General features: G+C 44.4%; 1 protein-coding gene across 2 annotated transcripts in view; it reads right to left on the reverse strand.

Moving 5' to 3' along the window:
- Positions 1 to 953: 953 nt before the first annotated feature.
- GRID1 (glutamate ionotropic receptor delta type subunit 1) overlaps positions 954 to 19,792 on the reverse strand; it is a 671,539-nt gene continuing 652,700 nt past the window's right edge. The window contains exon 16 of one of the 2 annotated variants that reach the window (XM_032609306.1): positions 954 to 2,557. In XM_032609306.1, the coding sequence (XP_032465197.1) occupies positions 2,129 to 2,557 (429 nt within the window). In that variant the 3' untranslated portion in view covers positions 954 to 2,128. The remainder of the gene's footprint in view (positions 2,558 to 19,792) is intronic. The other variant, XM_032609307.1, reaches the window with a different exon arrangement.

A 19,792-nucleotide genomic window follows, 5' to 3' on the forward strand; every position in this document is an offset into this window, starting at 1 on the left:
AGATAAGGCAGTGAGACCAGAATTTGATTAAAAAAATAGAGAAATATATAGGAAAACTTGACCATCCAGGGCAGGACCCCTCAAAGTGCTGATGGAAAGAAAATGAAGCCCGTCCTCCCTCAGGGTAACCATTGCCCACCTAAGCTTCCCCATCTACGTGCACCCAGGTCTGGGCTCTACACGCTGTGACTGGAGAAATGTCAATGGATCTCCTTGGTAGCATGAATATCAGGCCATTCTCAGAATCCACAGATAACTAACATAATTGTAAACACTCTCCTCCCCAGAGTGTTTTTAGCTGACTGTGTGATGCAGCCACTCCTTACTGCTCAATCATGTCACGCAGGACTTTGGGAAAGAAATCAATCCCAAGCTAGTTATCACTCTCATAACTACATCTCTGGAGTAATTCCACAGTGCTATAGGAGAGGCAATCAATAGGACTTCGTATTTCTCCACGACCACGGATCCGAGCTCTTAGCCCCCTGATTGCTGCTGGGAGAGGGAGCCCCACCCTTTCTGGTGCCAGATGTAGGCTGCGTTCACCACATTCTGGCAGGTTAGGAAAGCAGGATCACCTTCGTCTTCAGAAGAAGGGCTTGAAGGTACAGCTCACAGTACTCGATTTACTCTGCCCCTAGTGTTTTGCTTTTTATTTTTTCCCTCTCTCGTCCTATAGTTTAATTGCCCCAAAAAGGACAGTGGAGGGAGGCAGAGCTGTCAGGTTGTCTTTGGCTTAAGAAACAGTTTCCTAGCAGGTTCACCAGCTCAAGGATAGGCCTGTAGATCTCAGAGACTATATGATGCCATCAGCCAGGAGGGCCCCTGCTATGGGCTACATCACAGCTTGAGGGTTTCTGGTCTGGAGAAGGTGGCAAAGCAGGGTATGAGGCCTCATGCTGGGCTCCGGCCCTGTTTGGCAGACTGCCTGCAGCGTTTAAGACCCAGAGACATTCTTTTACTTTTGGGGCTACTTCCCTGGGGGCTGGGAATTACTTGTCTCCACATCACACAAAGTTATGCTGTTCTTTCTCTCAGAGCTACGGCTTCCTCTTACCTGAACCAACATGATCCCTTTGATCTACTCTGGGCACTCCCATCACCTAGAGCACTAGTCTGCTCACCTGGGATACCTCCCTCAACTCCTCCAACAGGATCCTTTTACCTGAAACCACGGGTCTCACATCCAAGGGAATATCCTCCCCCTACCTGGCTTCTCATCCTCCCACCTCACCTGATCCACACATCACACCTCACATCTCCCTAGCCCCACAGACAAGGCCAAGCCCACCTCTGCCCAGTCTTCAGAGGAAATGATGGGACCTACCCTCCTTCTCCCAGATTCCATCACTTGTTGATTCTTCCAATTAGGAAAAGAAAGTAAAAAACAAGGCCAACAGGATAAACCTAGAGCATGTCGGCCTCAGAGCCCTCAGAGTCGGTTGCATTGGCCTGGTGCTTCTGTTGGGTCCACAGCACACTGTGGCATGCAGTAGAGTGACCAAACAGGACTGTCCTGTGTCCCGGGAGCCTCCTCAGTCCCAGGCTGACTGGCACAGTTGATCACCCTACAGCACAGGGACCCAGGGGTCGGACCAGCGCTGACTTGAGGCTCACCCTTTATCGACCCAAGAGGACTAAGGGGAACCAAGGGCCAGGAATGGAGGAACATGGCAGGAAACCATGGGACAGGGCAGCAAGCAGCAATTGGGGCTCCTCTAAAGGGACCGGCTGCTTACCTTCCTCTCTCCGCCAGCAGGGGACATCCTTATCTGATCGCCCCTCCTGCCCTCGCCCTCAGAAAGGCCCAGGAACAGGGGGCTTCTTTGGCACTTCAGAATGATCACAAGTAATTTGCCTTTTTATTTATATAGAACAAAATTTACAAAGTCATTCATACAGTTTTTGTGGTTTTTTTTTTTTTTACTGACTTCGAAAATTGGGAATATTCAAAATACACTTTTACCCCACTCCATTCTGTCATTATTTACACATATATACAAGAAAAATGAAAGAGTCTCTGTGTGTGTGTGCACGTGTGTGTGTGGCTTGTGTTGTTGTTTTCTGGTATTAAAAAGCTCTGCTGGTCGGGTGGGTGGATGGGTGGGCAGGAGGGCAGGCGGTGCGATCAGATGGAGGTGCCGTGGGAGGTGTCCAAGGCCTCCGGGAGGACGCCTCCAGGCACGGGCTGGAAGGACATGGGGATGGGGGTCTTCACGGGGCTCTGGCGGAACAGCCCCCCGTTGGGCGACCTGTGTTTGCACTGCATGGAGGGCATGGTGGCCGAACTGCTCAGTGGCAGAGGCAGGCTGCTGCTGGGCCCTGACGAGAGTGTCCGGCTAGCGCCGTGGCTGCTTTGCTCCGGCAAGAAGGTGCTGACCGAGAGCTGCGTGTTCTGATACTCCCGCGCTGGCTCCAAGGCCTGGCTGGGAGCCAGGCCCCCCATCTCCAGGGCCGAGAGCTCAATGGACGCTGGGGAAATCTGCTTGTGAGCAATGTCTTCATCCATTAGACTGTTCATGCGCCGATGGACCTGCTCCAGATTCACCTCTTTGTCCTGCAGGGAAAGCACAGGAGGGTCAGGCCAAGCCCTAACAGGAGCCCCGATTGGCTTTCTGAAAACTCTGGGAGGCTGTTCAGCCTGCTGGGCACTGGGTGAGCATGCCCCCATTTCTCCCACCTCCCCTCAACTGCATGGCCAGCCCTGTTACCTGGGGTACCAGTAGCCTGGGACTCTGCCCCAAGGTAGCAAAGACCCATCTGCCACCTGCCCCCAACCCCCGCCCACGCTCTGCTTAGAACGACTGTCACACCCAGAGGCAAGCCTTGGGAGAAGATGCTTCAAACAACTGGCGGAAACAGCAGGAGTCCCATGGGAATAAAAGGGAATGGTCCTTGAGCTCCTAACGTGTCCCATGGATTTGCCAAAAGACCTGGTGGGATCAACCCCATCTTATGCAAAAGGAGGCTTGGGTTCAGGAAGGTCAATGGCCTCCCAGATTCATAACCCCAGTGAGCGGCACAGGCAGCACGGGAAGCCCGGAGCATTCAAAATCTCCAGAGATGCCAGGGAGGGGGCATGTCCCCGTCTGGAGTCTCATGGGGCTGGGGTCCTGGATGAGGATGGGGGGTGGGATGGTGAGGGAAGAGACTTCCCAGGGGTCAGCTGACTTTTCTGGTATCATGAGGGTTTGAGGCTGCCGAGATAGGTGACCCTCACACACCTGACTCTTTCTCCACATGGTGCACGGCATCAAGGAAGTTGTTTTGTTTGTTCAATTATCTATTTGCTTAAGAGAAGAAGCAGAACAAATATCACTGATATTTTGTCTACAGTGTCAGAATAAATCAAAGAGGCCAAACTACTTGAAAGCTCCTTAAAGAAAAAGACCATGTAATCTACTTCCTCAGTTTCTCCCCAGTGACCTGGGGTAAAACCAGGTGTCCATGGAAGAGCCATGCCAGCCCCTCAGTGAGCTGTTAGAAGTTGCAGTCCTATTTTCAGGAGTATTAGTGTGGATGTACCAGGCAAGGTTATTCCCATTGCCTGTGCTTCCCTGTTGTCAAACTGCATAAGCAATACCAAGTCAAAGCTCTGCTCCAAGACAGAGCATCACAGGCTGTCTAATGTCAACAACCATATAGCAGAGAGAGAAACCTGTCTCCTGCCCACCTTGTAGGCTTGTTAGAAATACCACGAAATGTAAAAGCCCTGAATGTACCTTCAAAAGTAAAAAGGAGACACACAAATCCAAGGGCCATTCCAGTGGCTGCTTTGGGCTCCTCTAAGGCTAGTGGGAGAGGATATTCCCCAGGAAGAGGCAACCCTAAATAACTGGCATGAGCTCCCCTCTCATAGGAGAGTACATGGGGTTGGTTAAGTTTCATCCCATTAAGTCTCATTCCAGCCTTTCTCAGGCAAGGAAGCTGTCTCTGCAGACCACTCCATGCTCCCTATCACCCTGGCGTGGAGAAGGCAGGACCACTGCTCTCTCCACAACTTTGTTGAGTTCATGACTAGCACACAGGGCTTGGCTTCTGGCAGGACACCTGCTATCTTCCCCAGAACCTTTCCCAGAACAAGAAGACTGACAACACCCATACAACAATGAGGAACACATTCGAGGCCAAGAGGAAACCTAAGGATAAGAAATCCAACTGGTTTGAGGGTGGAAGGCACTATGAGAAGTGGGTCATGTCATAATGGAAGAAATCGTTGACATGGCCCCATGGGCAGAGCCAAGCTTCCAGTGATCTGAAGCCGAAGCTCAGCAGAGCTCAGCTCACCGTTGCTGGGAGACTAGCTCCAAGTTAGGGACACCTCTGGGTGGCAAGTATGATGGGTGAAATTGGGGCAAGTGGCTAGAGAGTACCAGGCCTTTATTTAGACTAAACATGGTGCATACAATGTCTTTCACTGACTCCTTCAACAGTCTGTAAAATGTTTAGCAAACTAAATCCAAGTTCTCTTCTTAATTAAGTTACAGCATGGTTGATCCAGCTCTGTGCTACCTTGCTCTTTTCCGTGTATCATTTCTATGCTTTGTTTCTATTCTTGAATATTAACTATTTTTAATAGTTGTTAAAGTGTTATATTAGGCACTGGCTGTTTTACTGCTATCAAGCATCAATTCCCCCTTCCCAAGAAGACCATGATTTATTTTCCTTGGGGGAATCACTTTTTCTCCACTAGATAACAGTTTGGCAGTGCCCTGCCTACCTGTAGCCAAAAGGCAGGACCGTGACCCAGGTAAGGACAAGAGAAATGGATCTGAATCCTGAACAAAGAGATAAAGAGACAGAAGATGGTTGACGGTCCATCCATGACAGCAGTAGTGCTTCAAGAAACTTTCTACTCTGTGACCACCTCCTGGATTTTGCCTCCCAGCCCTCCAAACAAGCCTTGACTTCTGCCCATCACCGAGCATGCTTCTCCAGCCTTCTCATGGCTGCTGTGAGCTGCTGATAAGCTTCTGATGCCCTGTTTCATGTGTGTCAGCCAAAGTCAGTGCCACAGCTGTGTTGGTAAATATTTGTATCTATGGGCTATTTTCATTTCAAAATACATGAAGGGCAGAAGACGGGTACCAGAAAGCCTGGAAGCTGGAGAAAGTGAAGGAGAATTTCAGACACTTTTGAAGCTTAATAATATAAACTTCCCTTCTCTTTGCAGCCAGCCAAGCTCAAAGAATGGACAAGCCAAGGGCTGGCAGAGCCTTTAGCCTAAAGAAAAATTGATGACCAAGTGAGTGGTCCTGGGATCACTGGAAGAACTAGTTGGTTGCATAATCTTGCCTTTTTCTCCTTTCTATTTTCTTCTCAGGGCTGTAAGAATCCTTTTGAGGACAGAAATAAGTAGTTTAAGAGTAGACTAATTTGGAGTGTGAGGTGAGTGTCTTGGTCTCAGCTGTGTTCACTCTAGATTCTGGCAGTTAAAGGAGAGGGCTTGGCCCCCTTTTTTATAGTCAATGGAACACTTGGCCAGGACAAGTGTTCAGATGCTCCCCATGTTTTGGGGGTCGACAGGTAGAGAATGAGAACTTCCTGTCAAAGAAGGCCAGAGGGAGACAGAGAGTTGAGAGTGGGAGCAAAGTGAAAGGAGCCCTCTTACCTAAAGCCAGGGAAACAGACATAAGGAAAGCTGTGGGAAGACCAACCAACCAAAATCTTCTGGAGAAATGGGAGCAAAAGAGGTCACCCTTTTGATGAAATCCTTCACTAGTGAAGGACAAGGGAGAGGAGGTTTGGGGGCAGTATTATAAAAGTGATAGGTCACAGGCATAATTATATAATAATCTAGCATAATTATCACAGCTCTGAGGGGTTGACCAGGTAGTATCAAAGCATCTAGAATAAAGACCAGCCCAGAGTGTGGATGTGAAGACAATCCAATACCCTAGAATGCGGATTTTTGGAGGAAATAACTTGAATAAATAGCATTTATTTTGTGTTTTTTTTTAACATCTTTTTTTCCACTTATTATTAGCACTTGACATGAGGGGGAGAAGAAGGAGGATGAAATTTGGAGTCAAAGGTTGAGTGAGATTCGAGTCTGGCTTCTGCTAAGACACACAATCTATCTGGGCCTCCATTCTCTCCCCTATAACAGTGCAGTTGTACTAAAATCTGCTTCCTAGGAGCTGGGTAAAGATCAGGGAAGATGGTGAATATAAAAGCAAATGTTGTGATAATTGTACAAATATTTAACAACATTAATAATATTTGCTGCAATTGATAAGATTGAAAAATATTTCCCTAATCTTGCGTACCCGACTCCTGAGGCCTTTCTAAGATGGGTTGCTTTTTTAATTTTTATTGTATCATTCCCTATGTCATTTAAAAAAATTTTTATTGTAATTTTTTATACAGCAGGCTCTTATTAGTTAACTATTTTATACATATTAGTGTATAAATGTCAATCCCAATCTCCCAATTCATCACACCACCACCCCACAGCCACTTTACCCCCTTGGTGTCCATACGTTTGTTCTCTACATCTGTGTCTCAGTTTCTGCCTTGCAAACCAGTTCATTGGTAGCATTTTTCTAGATTCCACATATATGAGTTAATATACGATATTTGTTTTTCTCTTTCTGACTTACCTCACTCTGTATGACAGTCTCTAGGTCCATCCACGTCTCTACAAATGACCCAATTTCGTTCCTTTTTAGGCTGAGTAATATTCCATTGTATATATGTACCACATTTTCTTTATCTATTCGTCTGTCGATGGGCATTTAGGTTGCTTCCATGACCTGGCTATTGTAAACAGTGCTGCAATGAACATTGGGGTGCATGTGTCTTTTTGAATTATGGGTTTCTCAGGGTATATGCCCAGTAGTGGGATTGCTGGGTCATATGATAATTCTATTTTTAGTTTTTTAAGGAACCTCCATACTCTTCTCCATAGTGGCTGTATCAATTTACATTCCCACCAACAGTGCAAGAGGGTTCCCTTTTCTCCACACCTTCTCCAGCATTTGTTGTTTGCAGATTTTCTGATGATGCCCATTCTAACTGGTGTGAGGTGATACCTCATTGTAGTTTTGATTTGCATTTCTCTAATAATTAGTGATGTTGACCAGCTTTTCATGTGCCTCTTGGCCATCTGTATGTCTTCTTTGGAGAAATGTCTATTTAGGTCTTCTTCCCATTTTTGGGTTGGGTTGTTTGTTTTTTTAATATTGAGCTGCATGAGCTGTTTATATATTTTGGAGATTGTTTGTCCATTGATTCGTTTGCAAATAGTTTTTCCAATTCTGAGGGTTGTCTTTTCGTCTTGTTTGTAGTTTCCTTTGCTTTGCAAAAGCTTTTAAGTTTCAGTAGGTCCCATTTGTTTATTTTTGTTTTTATTTCCATTCCTCTAGGAAGTGGATCAAAAAGATCTTGCTGTGATTTATGTCAAAGAGTGTTCTTCCTAAGTTTTCCTCTAAGAGTTTTATAGTGTCCAGTCTTACATTTAGGTCTCTAATCCATTTTCAGTTTATTTTTGTGTATGGTGTTAGGGAGTGTTCTAATTTCAGTCTTTCACATGTAGCTGTCCAGTTTTCCCAGCACCACTTATTGAAGAGGCTGTCTTTTCTCCATTGTATATCCTTGCCTCCTTTGTCATACATGAGTTGACCATAGGTGCGTGGGTTTATCTCTGGGATTTCTATCCTGTTCCATTGATCTATATTTCTGTTTTTGTGCCAGTACCATATTGCCTTGATTACTGTAGCTTTGTAGTATAGTCTGAAGTCAGGGAGTCTGATTCCTCCAGCTCCGTTTTTTTCCCTCAAGGCTGCTTTGGCTATTCGGGGTCTTTTGTGTCTCCATACAAATTTTAAGATTTTTTGTTCTAGTTCAGTAAAAAACGCCATTGGTAATTTGATAGGGATTGCATCGAATCTGTATATTGCTTTGGGTAGTATAGTCATTTTCACAATATTGATTCTTCCAATAAAAGAACATGATCTATCTCTCCATCTGTTGGTATCATCTTTAATTTCTTTCATCAGTGTCTGATAGTTTTCTGCATACAGGTCTTTTGTCTCCCTAGGTAGGTTTATTCCTAGGTATTTTATTTTTTTGTTGCAATGGTAAATGGGAGTGTTTCCTTCTTTTCTCTTTCAGATTTTTCATCATTCGTGTATAGGAACGCAAGAGATTTCTGTGCATTAATTTTGTATCCTGCAACTTTACCAAGTTCATTGATTAGCTCTAGTAGTTTTCTGGTAGCATCTTTAGGATTCTCTATCCATAGTATCATGTCATCTGCAAACAGTGACAGTTTTACTTCTTGTTTTCCAATTTGTATTTCTTTTATTTCTTTTTCTTCTCTGACTGCCATGGCTAGGACTTCCAAAACTATGTTGAAAGATAGTGGCGAGAGTGGACATCCTTTTCTCCTTCCTGATGTTAGAGGAAATGCTTTCAGTTTTTCACCATTGACAGTGATGTTTGCTGTGGGTTTGTTGTCTATGGCATTTATTATGTTGAGGTAGATTCCCTCTATGCCTACACTCTGGGGAGTTTTTATCATAAGTGGGTGTTGAATTTTGTCAAAAGCTTTTTCTGCATCTATTGAGATCATATGGTTTTTATTCTTCAGTTTGTTAATATGGTGTACCACATTGATTGATTTGCATATATTGAAGAATCCTTGCATCCCTGGGATAAATCCCACTTGATGATGGTGTATGATCCTTTTAATGTGTTGTTGGATTCCGTTTGCTAGTATTTTGTTGAGGATTTTTGCATCTATATTCATCAGTGATATCAGTCTGTAATTTTCTTTTATTGTAGTATCTTTATCTGGTTTTGGTATCAGGGTGATGGTGGCTTCAAAGAATGAGTTTGGGAGTGTTCCTTCCCCTGAGAGTTTTTGGAAGAGTTTGAAAAGGATGGGTGTTAGCTCTTCTCTAAATATTTGATAGAATTCACCTGTGATGCCATCTGGTCCTGGACTTTTGTTTGTTGGAAGATTTTTAATCACAGTTTCAATTGCATGACTTGTGATTAGTCTACTCATATTTTCTATTTATTCCTGGTTCAGTCTTGGAAGGTTATACCTTTCTAAGAATAGGTCCATTTCTTCCAGGTTGTCCATTTTATTGGCATAGAGTTGCTTGTAGTAGTCTCTTAGGATGCTTTGTATTTCTGTGGTGTCTGTTGTAATTTCTCCTTTTTCATTTCTAATTTTATTGATTTGAGTCCTCTCCCTCTTTTTCTCGATGAGTCTGGCTAAAGGTTTTCCAATTTTATCTTCTCAAAAAACCAGCTTTTAGTTTTATTGATTTTTGCTATTGTTTTGTTTCTATTTCATTTATTTCTGCTCTGATATTTATGATTTCTTTCCTTCTGCTAACTTTGGGTTTTGCTTTTTCTTCTTTCTCTAGTTCCTTTAGGTGTAAGGTTAGATTGTTTACTTGAGATTTTTCTTGTTTTTTGAGGTAGGTTTGTATAGTTATAAACTTCCTTCTTAGAAATGCTTTTGCTGCATCCCATAGGTTTTGGATTGTCGTGTTTTCATTGTCATTTGTCTCTAGGTATTTTTTGATTTCCTCTTTGATTTCTTCAGTGATCTCTTGGTTAGTTAGTAACGTATTGTTTAGCCTCCATGTGTTTGTGTTCTTTACATTTTTTTCCCTGTAATTCATTTCTAATCTCATAGCATTGTGGTCAGAAACGATGCTTGATATGATTTCAATTTTCTTAAATTTACTGAGGCTTGATTTGTGACCCAAGATGTGATCTATCCTGGGGAATGTTCCGTGCACACTTGAGAAGAAAGTGTAATCTGCTGTTTTTGGATGGAGTGTCCTATAAATATCAATTAAATCTATCTGGTCTTTTGTGTCATTTAAATCTTGTGTTAGGTTATTAATTTTCTGTCTGGATGTTCTGTCCAATGGTGTAAGTAAGGTGTTAGAATCCCTCACAATTACTGTCAATTTCCTCTTTTATAGCTGTTATCATTTGCCTTAGGTATTGAGGTGCTCCTATTTTGGGTGCATATATATTTAAATTGTTATGTCTTCTTCTTGGATTGATCCCTTTATCATTATGTAGTGTTCTTTCTTGTCTCTTGTAACATTCTTTATTTTAAAGTCTATTTTATCTGATATGAGTATTGCTACTCCAGCTTTCTTTTGATTTCCATTTTCATGGAATATCTTTTTCCATTCCTTCACTTTCAGTCTGAATGTGTTCCTAGGTCTGAAGTGGGTCTCTTGTAGACAGCCTACAGACGGGTCTTGTTTTTGTATCCATTCAACAACCCTGTGTCTTTTGGTTGGAGCATTTAATCCATTCACATTTAAGGTGATTATCGATATGCATGTTCCTATTACCATTTTCTAATTGTTTTGGGTTTGTTTTTGTAGGTCCTTTTCTTCTCCTGTGTTTCCCACTTAGAGAAGTTCCTTTAGCATTTGTTGTAGAGCTGGTTTGATGGTGCTGAATTCTCTTAGCTTTTGCTTGTCTGTAAAGCTTTTGATTTCTCCATCGAATCGGAATGAGATCGTTGCCGGGTAGAGTAATCTTGGTTGTAGGTTCTTTCCTTTCATCACTTTAAATATATTGTGCCACTCCCTTCTGGCTTGTAGAGTTTCTGCTGAGAAATCAGCTGTTAACCTTTTGGGAGTTCCCATGTATGTTATTTGTCATTTTTCCCTTCTTGCTTTTAATAATTTTTCTTTGTCTTTAATTTTTGTCAATTTGATTACTTGATTTGATTACTTCATGGACTTGGGTGGCTATTTCCTTTCCCATATTAGGGAAGTTTTCGACTATAATTTCTTCAAATATTTTCTCATGTCCTTTCTCTCTCTCTTCTCCTTTTGGGACTCCTATAATGAGAATGTTGGTGCACTTTATGTTGTCCCAGAGGTCTCTTAGAGTGTCTTCATTTCTTTTCATTGTTTTTTCTTTATTCTGTTCCATGGCAGTGAATTCCACCATTCTGTCTTCCAGGTCACCTCTCTGTTCTTCTGCCTCAGTTATTCTGCTATTGATTCCTTCTAGTGTATTTTTCATTTCAGTTATTGTATTGTTCATCTCTGTTTGTTTGTTGTTTAATTCTTCTAGGTCTTTGTTAAATAATTCTTGCATCTTCTTGATCTTTGCCTCAATTCTTTTCCGAGGTCCTGTATCATCTTCACTATCATTATTCTGAATTCTTTTTCTGGAAGGTTGCCTATCTCCACTTCATTTAGTTGTTTTTCGGGGGGTTCATCTTGTTCCTTCATCTGGTACATAGTCCTCTGCCTTTTCATTTGTCTATCTTTTTGTGAATGTGGTTTTTGTTCCACAGGCTGCAGGACTGTAGTTCTTCTTGCTTCTGCTGTCTGCCCTCTGGTGGATGAGGCTATCTAAGAGGCTTGTACAAGCTTCCTGATGGGATGAACTGGGGATGGGTAGATGTGGGTGTTGCTCTGGTGGGCAGAGCTCAGTAAAACTTTAATCTGCTTGTCTGCTAGTAGGTGGGCCTGGGTTCCCTCCCTGTTGGTTGTTTGGCCGGAGGCAACCCAGCACTGGAGCCTACCCAGCTCTTTGGTGTGGTTAATGGCAGCCTCCAGGAGGGCTCACGCTAAGGAGTACTTCCCAGAACTTCCACTGCCAGTGTCCTTGTACCCGTGGTGAGGCACAGCCACCCCCCCACCTCTGCAGGAGACCCTCTAACACTAGCATATAGGTCTGGTTCAGTCTCCTGTGGGGTCACTGCTCCTTCCCCTGGGTCCTGACGCACACAGTACTTTGTGTGTGCCCTCCAAGAGTAGTGTCTCTGTTTCCCCTAGTCCTGTCGAATTCCTGCCATGAAATCCTGCTAGCCTTCAAAATCTGATTCTCTGGGAATTCCTACTCCTGTTGCTGGACCCCCAGCTTGGGAAGCCTGACGTGGGGCTTAGAACCTTCACTCCAGTGGGTGGACTTCTGTGGTATAATTGTTGTCCAGTTTGTGAGTCACCCACCCTGTGGTTATGGGATTTGATTTTATTGTGACTGCGCCCCTCATACCATCTCATTGCAGCTTCCCCTTTGTCTTTGGATGTGGGGTATCTTTTTTGGTGAGTTCCAGTGTCTTCCTGTCAATGATTGTTCAGCAGTTAGTTGTGATTCCGGTGTTCTCGCAAGAGGCAGTGAGAGCACGTCCTTCTACTCTGCCATCTTGAACCAATCTAAGATGGCTTTCTTAACTGCAGTCTTTTCCTGAGATGGCTGCCTGCTCCCCTCCGCCTGGAAGGCCTTTCTCTGATCTTTTCCTTGAATAAACAGCATTTTAAAATCCATATTTTTTTCTTGCCTCCAATTAAGGACAAATGAATCAGTTCCAAGAAGGGCTGCAAAGGTGTGCAGTGGGTCTCATCTTCCACTGAGATTATTCATTAGCCTGTAACCTTTCCTCATCGGGACACAGAGAAAATGTCCATACCCATTGAACAAACTTTCCAAGGAGACCTTCCTACTCCAAATGGCAGTCAAGAAACCCATTCTCTCCACACCAGTGGGACCTCATTCTATTCAACATCTATTACTGCTGGTCGATCCAACACAAAATCAAACCTGGGAAAAAGAGGATGCCATCATGAGCTTCCGATATTGGTTGTTTAACTGCACAAGAAAATGAGTAGAACTAAGCCAAATACCTCCTTATCCTCTCTGAAAAACACATGCAGCCCATTTCTGAGTCTCCCAATATGTCCCATTATGTGTCTGTTTATGGGGCCAGAGCTGAAGTGCAGAGGATTGGGAAAAAAACACCTTCTTTGGAAACTCTGGAAACACTGTCTTCTTGGATCAGATTGAGCACACATCAAGCCATTTCTGGTGGCCCCCTGTCCAAGGAAATAGGAGGCAAACATAATCCACCTGCTCAAGGAAAGAGGCAGGAGTGATTTGAATAATTATCTATATTTTAGACAAAATGGGGCATTCTATTATGTTATGCAAATTCAAATAATGGACTTTTTTATATGCACTACATCAGTTTACATCCTCATTATATCAAGGTTTCAGTGTTCAACCAGGTAATGACAGCTGTGGAAAAAGACTTGGAAGCTTGCTGCTGCATTCATTAATTTACTGTAAGTAACTGACCTAGTTAAACAGCCCTGAATATGACACAAAATTCATTGATGGCATTTATCCATGAATCCGGCTGAATTCCAGTTCTGTGTTGTTACCTCATATTAAACATGACAACATATGCACCAACACAGGTTACTGTAGACCCTCTCCCAGCTATTGTCTTGCAGAGAGATAAAGTTCTGTAACTGAGCCTCTGTTCACCAACATGGAAATAAAACACTGTACTGGAAAATGGTAATTAACTAATCTATCATCTTTGCAACAGCGGGTTCCAGGTGGGACTCATTAGAACTGACTTTGTTTGGAGTCCATTGGCTCCTACTTTAAGTTAGGCAGGAACAAAATGGAATGAGGGACTTCCCACATGACTGGGATGGCTGTAGGAGGTGATCTTCTATTACCGCAGACCAACCAGGTAGTAAATAAGACCCAGCTGGCTGGGAGAAACACCATAAACATGATCTTCTAAAGTATTGCTCCAAAGAATTGCTCCAACCCAAAGGGCTGGGCTGGGGATCTGAGAGTAACAGCCGGGTATGAGCAAAGAAGCTGAACTTTAAGCCAATGAAGTGGTCTCAGGGGATGAGATGGGCAGTATTTCAGAACGTTAGAGAAAGAGTCCTGATGAGCTTATTTGCAGATTTTGTAGGGGCAGACAAGGAAAGGAGGGAGCTAACAGACACCTCCCGTCATACGTGGTAGCAGCAGGTACACACGGGGTGGAGAGACTTGCTCATGGTTACACAATTCTATGGTTAAGTGGAGCACCAGGATGAGAGCCCGTGTTTACCTGGTTCCAAAACCTGAGTTCTTTTCCACTCATTTTCCCCTTGGCATGATGGTGTAGACCACTGGTTTTCATCCTTGACAGGACAGCAGAAGCACATGGGGAGCTTCTAGAAATTACAGTTGTCCAGATCTGCCTAATATGACCCTTTGGGGAATGGAGCCCAAGCATCTGTATTTCTAAAAAGCTCCAGAATGAATCACCTCTGATGTGCAGCCAGAATTGAAAGCCATTGATCCAGCTGCAATAGTTCCACAACAATTTAACATTAATAAGATTTTCTTTATAGGATCCTAGACTGGTTCATTCATTCGATAAACACTTTCGAGCTCCTACTACCAGAAGAGCTAATGTTCTTCGTGAAGCATCCATCTTGGTCCCTGGCACACAGAAGGTGCTCAATAGTTTGTATTCATCACCACTTAATAAGAGGTCCCACCGTTCCAGAAACTGAGCAAAGTGATAGGAATGCAGAGGTGGAGAAGAGCCAACAGACTCAAAGCAGAGATAGGCAGGTAAACCATTAGTGGCAATTTGGAATCCCACCCAACACTCAATCCTGAGTGTTTACACAGGGAGGTAAGAAGGCCCGTGGAGATGGGCAAGGGAGGTTTTACAGAGCAGGGTGACGTCTGAGCTGGTTTTGAGCTACACGCTGGTGTACGGTAAGTGTTCAGTGCCTTCTTACTGAAAGGCCGTGAGTGAAGGGCTGAAACACACATTCACTGTCTTTACCCTCTTTCCCAGGGATCTGATATCAGCAGTATAGCCACTGGGCCAGGATCCATTTTCAGCAGAAGCTCTGAACCCCTCTGGTTAGGACTAACCCTAATCCTAACCCCTCTGCGGTTCAGAGGATGTAAATGCCTACCTAGGAGCCAGGATCCTGGCTCAGGGTCAGGATCACTGGTCTACACTCTTTATCCGCAAACCATCTGGAAAGGCTAAGTAGGAACCCCTGCTCCTGCACACTCCTGATGTAAGGCCCAGTGGCAGACACATCATTCCTCTCCCAGTTCTGCCACTGCTATTTCTGAGTCCCATTTCTCCAGGGATAGGGATACCTTCCTCAAATGTTGTTGAAGAGAATCAGGAGAGTTAAGAAGATAACATGGGAACCTGAGAATCATGTGGTGGCCTTGGAAAAAACAAAAAAAGGCCCAGGTTCAGCTCTGAATCCATGGGGTGGGACTTGGGAATCCATATTTCTAACAGTGCTGCAGAGGCAGAGTCCAGGCCTGGTTTGGGAAGGCTTCTTCTTTTTTTTTTTGCCATACGCGGGCCTCTCACTGTTGTGGCCTCTCCCGTTGCGGGGCACAGGCTCCAGACGCGCAGGCTCAGCGGCCATGGCTCATGGGCCTAGCCGCTCCGCGGCATGTGGGATCTTCCCGGACCGGGGCACGAACCCATGTCCCCTGCATTGGCAGGTGGACTCTCAACCACTGCGCCACCAGGGAAGCCCCCTTGGGAAGGCTTCTTAATCTCTCCCCATCTGAGAAGCAACAACAGTGGTGGTGGTGATGACTATGACAATGACAATGACCAGACCAGCTGCCATGTTGTGAGCTGGCCTATGGAGAGGCCCATGTGCAAAGATGTCAATGATGGCCTCTGGCAAACAGCCAGTGAGGACATGAGGCCTTCAGCCCAATGGCCCATAAGGAAACGAATCCTGACCACAAAAACAACCATGTGAGTGAGCTTGGAAGTGGATCTGTCCCCATTATAGCCTTCAGATGAGACCCCAACCCTGGTCAATAACTTGATTACATGTTTGTGAGAGACCTTGAGACAGAAGACCCAGCTAAGCTATGCTTCCATTTCTGACCCAAACTCTGAAATAATAAATATTTTACGTTTTAAGAAAAGAAAAGAAGATAACATGTAGTTTTCCTGGCACAGAGAAGGTGTCCTAAGATGTGACTCCTCTTCCTGCAGCCCTTTCTGCCCATCACAAGGTCCTTGGGAGGGAGCAGCCCCTTGGCCACCATTCAACAAAACCGTTCCCATGGGTCAGCTGCTACTTAAGGCAATTTACACACTGTCCCTTGTTGAACCTCAGAGTGACACTGTGGGGTTAGCATAAATGAAGAGGGCAAAGGTGCAGGAGAGAAAGCCTCTACATGGAGTCGAAGAAGCACTGGAGGATGGAGGCAGGGAAAGGTGTACATTTGAGGGGAGTGTCCTTAGCAACAAATCTCCCATGGAGCACAGGAGTGTGTTGTGGGCGTTTGCAGACGGAAGCTGGACCACTGGACAGAAAAGAGGGGCTTGGCTGCTGCTTCACCCCTGCTGCCTGGCCACCCTGGCCTCTGTCAGCCCCTGACAGAGGAAGCAGAGACTGGGGGAAGGCAAGGCAGGAAGCAACAAGAATTCCAAGCTCCCAGCCTAGTGACAAATGATTCATCCCTCACTTCTCATGTCATCTCCCATTTGTGCAGTTCTCATCTTTATTTCATGAATATTTTATTCTCAGAGCAACGGCTCCACTTTCCCCATAAATCTAGAGGGTGGCTCTTTACTGCAACTGCGGAGCAGGATGCACTCACCTGCATTGGTTAACTACATAATCGTCTGATTCCTTAGAAAAAATATGACCTCAAATCCATGTGAATATTAAGAGGTTGAATGCACTTTACTACTCTTCCCGAAGTAGGTGTCTAAACTCTGACGATGTCGCAGCATAAGCTGTTAAATACGACTTAGGACTCCACCCAAAGACAGGTTTCTGGCTCTTAAGAAATACGGCCAATGCCCCAAAATGAAGCATTCTCAGCTCAAGCAGACACTCTCACCTAATTGCACATGCTGCTCCATAAAATACAGGCAACCAGTAATACAAAGCGGTTCTGGATTAAATACCATCATTATTTGTCAAAGTTTTCAACATATGCTTCTAAAATCTGTTGTTTCAACCCCTTTCCTGGCTCCTATTCCCTATGTGATGAGGTATAAACCCCTTGGTCTGGCATCTAAGTCCTTCAGAGCAAGTCCCTGCTTTGCACTCCAGCCTCCTCTACTCCCATCTCCTTGCTGATGCCCCAGAGCTCCAGGAGGCGTGACGACTTTGTCTGTCCTGTGCTGGTCACCCTGCCCCAAAGCAAGCTCCAATCTCCTCCAGCTCGAGGATTAGTACCAATCCTTCAACACTCAATTCCAACAAGCCCAAGCCCCAGGAACTCTTCACTAACCAGCATCCCTACCCTCTGTGACCCAACCATGCCCTGGCTGGGCTGGGTGCCCTTGAGCCCTTGATGGAAACTGTGGCTCATTCCAGGGTGGCCCTGATCAACGGACGACGGAGACCGCTTGGCTGACCTCTCTGCCATGTCTGCCCTCTCTGCCATGTCTGCCCATGTAGAGCTAAGCCCCCTAAAGCCAGGAACTATGTCCTTACAGGGATACTTACTAAAGAAATGAGGAAAGGAAGGGAGAAATTTCATTTGAAAAGCAGAAACCTATAAAAACAGGAAAAAGATGGAACAGTTCTTCCTTTTACCATGTAACACCCAAAATGGCTAGAGGAAAGGCAGCCACTGTGTTTTATTCAACCCGCCTCTACATCAACTCTCATTCCTATCCAGAAGCATGCTGGCATCCCCAGGCAGAAAGTTCCACATTTTCTAAGCAGGAATACTGTATTTCATTCTCTTGTGCCTGAGATCCTGGGCTTATGTAGAAGCCAGAAAGGAAGCTAGGAGGCTTTCCAGGCAAGAACGGAGCTGTTCCTCTCAGGGAGGTCATCCCTTGGTCTCCTGGTCTTTCTCTCTTTTTGCCTCTGTCTTCTATGCCTCTCCAGTGATTCCCCCCCCACCTCTCTCTCTCACACACACAGCCCCTTTGACAATTCATTCTGCTGTCCAGGCTGGATCTGGCACTAGATACTGAACCAGGGGATGTGAAGTGACAGTGACTAGAAGCAACAAGGATGGACTCACAAGGGACATTCTGGGTCTGAGCCTGTGTCGTCTGGTCTCCACACTGCTCACAGCAGCCCAGAATGATGCCTCCATGACATTGCAATGCTCACCCAGCTGGAAAAGCTGTCCTCCTCCCCTAATCAAAGGGACATTTGTATAGAGGGACATTTGCTGTAAACTTCATTGAAGGTTTTCCAGTAGCAAAAGAAGCTTGGCAATCATGAGAAAGAAAAACGGAGCTGGAGGAATCAGGCTCCCTGACTTCAGACTATACTACAAAGCTACAGTAATCAAGACAGTATGGTACTGGCACAAAAACAGAAATATAGATCAAAGGAACAGGATAGAAGGCCCAGAGATAAACCCAAGCACATATGGTCACCTTATCTTTGATAAAGGAGGCAAGAATATACAGTGTAGAAAAGACAGCCTCTTCAATAAGTGGTGCTGGGAAAACTGGACAGCTACACGTAAAAGAATGAAATTAGAACACTCCCTAACACCATACACAAAAATAAACTCAAAATGGATTAAAGACCTAAATGTAAAGCCAGACACCATCAAACTCTTAGAGGAAAACAGGCAGAACACTCTATGACATAAATCACAGCAAGACCCACCTCCTAGAGAAATGGAAATAAAAACAAAAATAAACAAATGGGACCTAATGAAACTTCAAAGCTTTTGCACAGCAAAGGAAACCATAAACAAGACCAAAAGACAACCCTCAGAATGGGAGAAAATATTTGCAAATGAAGCAACTGACAAAGGATTAATCTCCAAAACATACAAGCAACTCATGCAGCTCAATATCAAAAAAACAAACAACCCAATCCAAAAATGGGCAGAAGACCTAAATAGACATTTCTCCAAAGAAGACATACAGATGGCCAAGAGGCACATGAAAAGCTGGTCAATATCACTAATCATTAGAGAAATGCAAATCAAAACTACAATGAGGTATCACCTCACACCAGTTAGAATGGGCATCATCAGAAAATCTGCAAACAACAAATGCTGGAGAAGGTGTGGAGAAAAGGGAACCCTCTTGCACTGCTGGTGGGAATGTAAATTGATACAGCCACTAAGGAGAACAGTATGGAGGCTCCTTAAAAAACTAAAAATAGCACTACCATACGACCCAGAAATCCCACTACTGGGCATACACCCTGAGAAAACCATAATTCAAGAAGAGTCATGTACCAAAATGTTCATTGCAGCTCTATTTACAATAGCCAGGACATGGAAGCAACCTAAGTGTCCATCGACAGATGAATGGATAAAGAAGGTGTGGCATACGTATACAATGGAATATTACTCAACCATAAAAAGGAACGAAACTGAGTTATTTGTAGTGAGGTGGATGGACCTAGAGACTGTCATGCAGAGTGAAGTAAGTCAGAGAAAAACAAATATCGTATATTGACACATATATGTGGAATCTAAAAAAAAGAGAAGAAAAGAAAATCGTCAGAAGAACCTAGGAGCAAGACGTGAATAAAGACGCAGACCAACTAGAGAATGGACTTGAGGATATGGGGAGGGGGAAGGGTAAGCTGTGACAAAGTGAGAGAGTGGCATGGACATATATACACTACCAAATGTAAAACAGATAGCTAGTGGGAAGCAGCCGCATATCACAGGGAGATCAGCTGGGTGCTTTATGACTGCCTGGAGGGGTGGGATAGGGAGGGTGGGAGGGAGGGAGATGCAAGGGGTAAGAGATATGGGGACATATGTATATGTACAACTGATTCACTTTGTTATAAAGCAGAAACTAACACACCATTGTAAAGCAATTATACTCCAATAAAGATGTTAAAAAAAATAAAAAAGAAGCTTGGGACAGGACCATTAACTGTTCCTGTCAGTGGGTTTTCCTCAAATCTCTTCCTTCCTCCTCTCATATGGCCCAGGGGTGACAGGAGACCCCTGAGTCTGTGGGAGACTCCGGCCTTGCATGGCCTTACATGAAGGTATGCAGATAGCATGAGAGGAAGATCGAGGTCCTCAG

Source organism: Phocoena sinus, chromosome 16, assembly GCF_008692025.1.
Source record: "Phocoena sinus isolate mPhoSin1 chromosome 16, mPhoSin1.pri, whole genome shotgun sequence".
NCBI classification, from domain to species: domain Eukaryota; kingdom Metazoa; phylum Chordata; class Mammalia; order Artiodactyla; family Phocoenidae; genus Phocoena; species Phocoena sinus.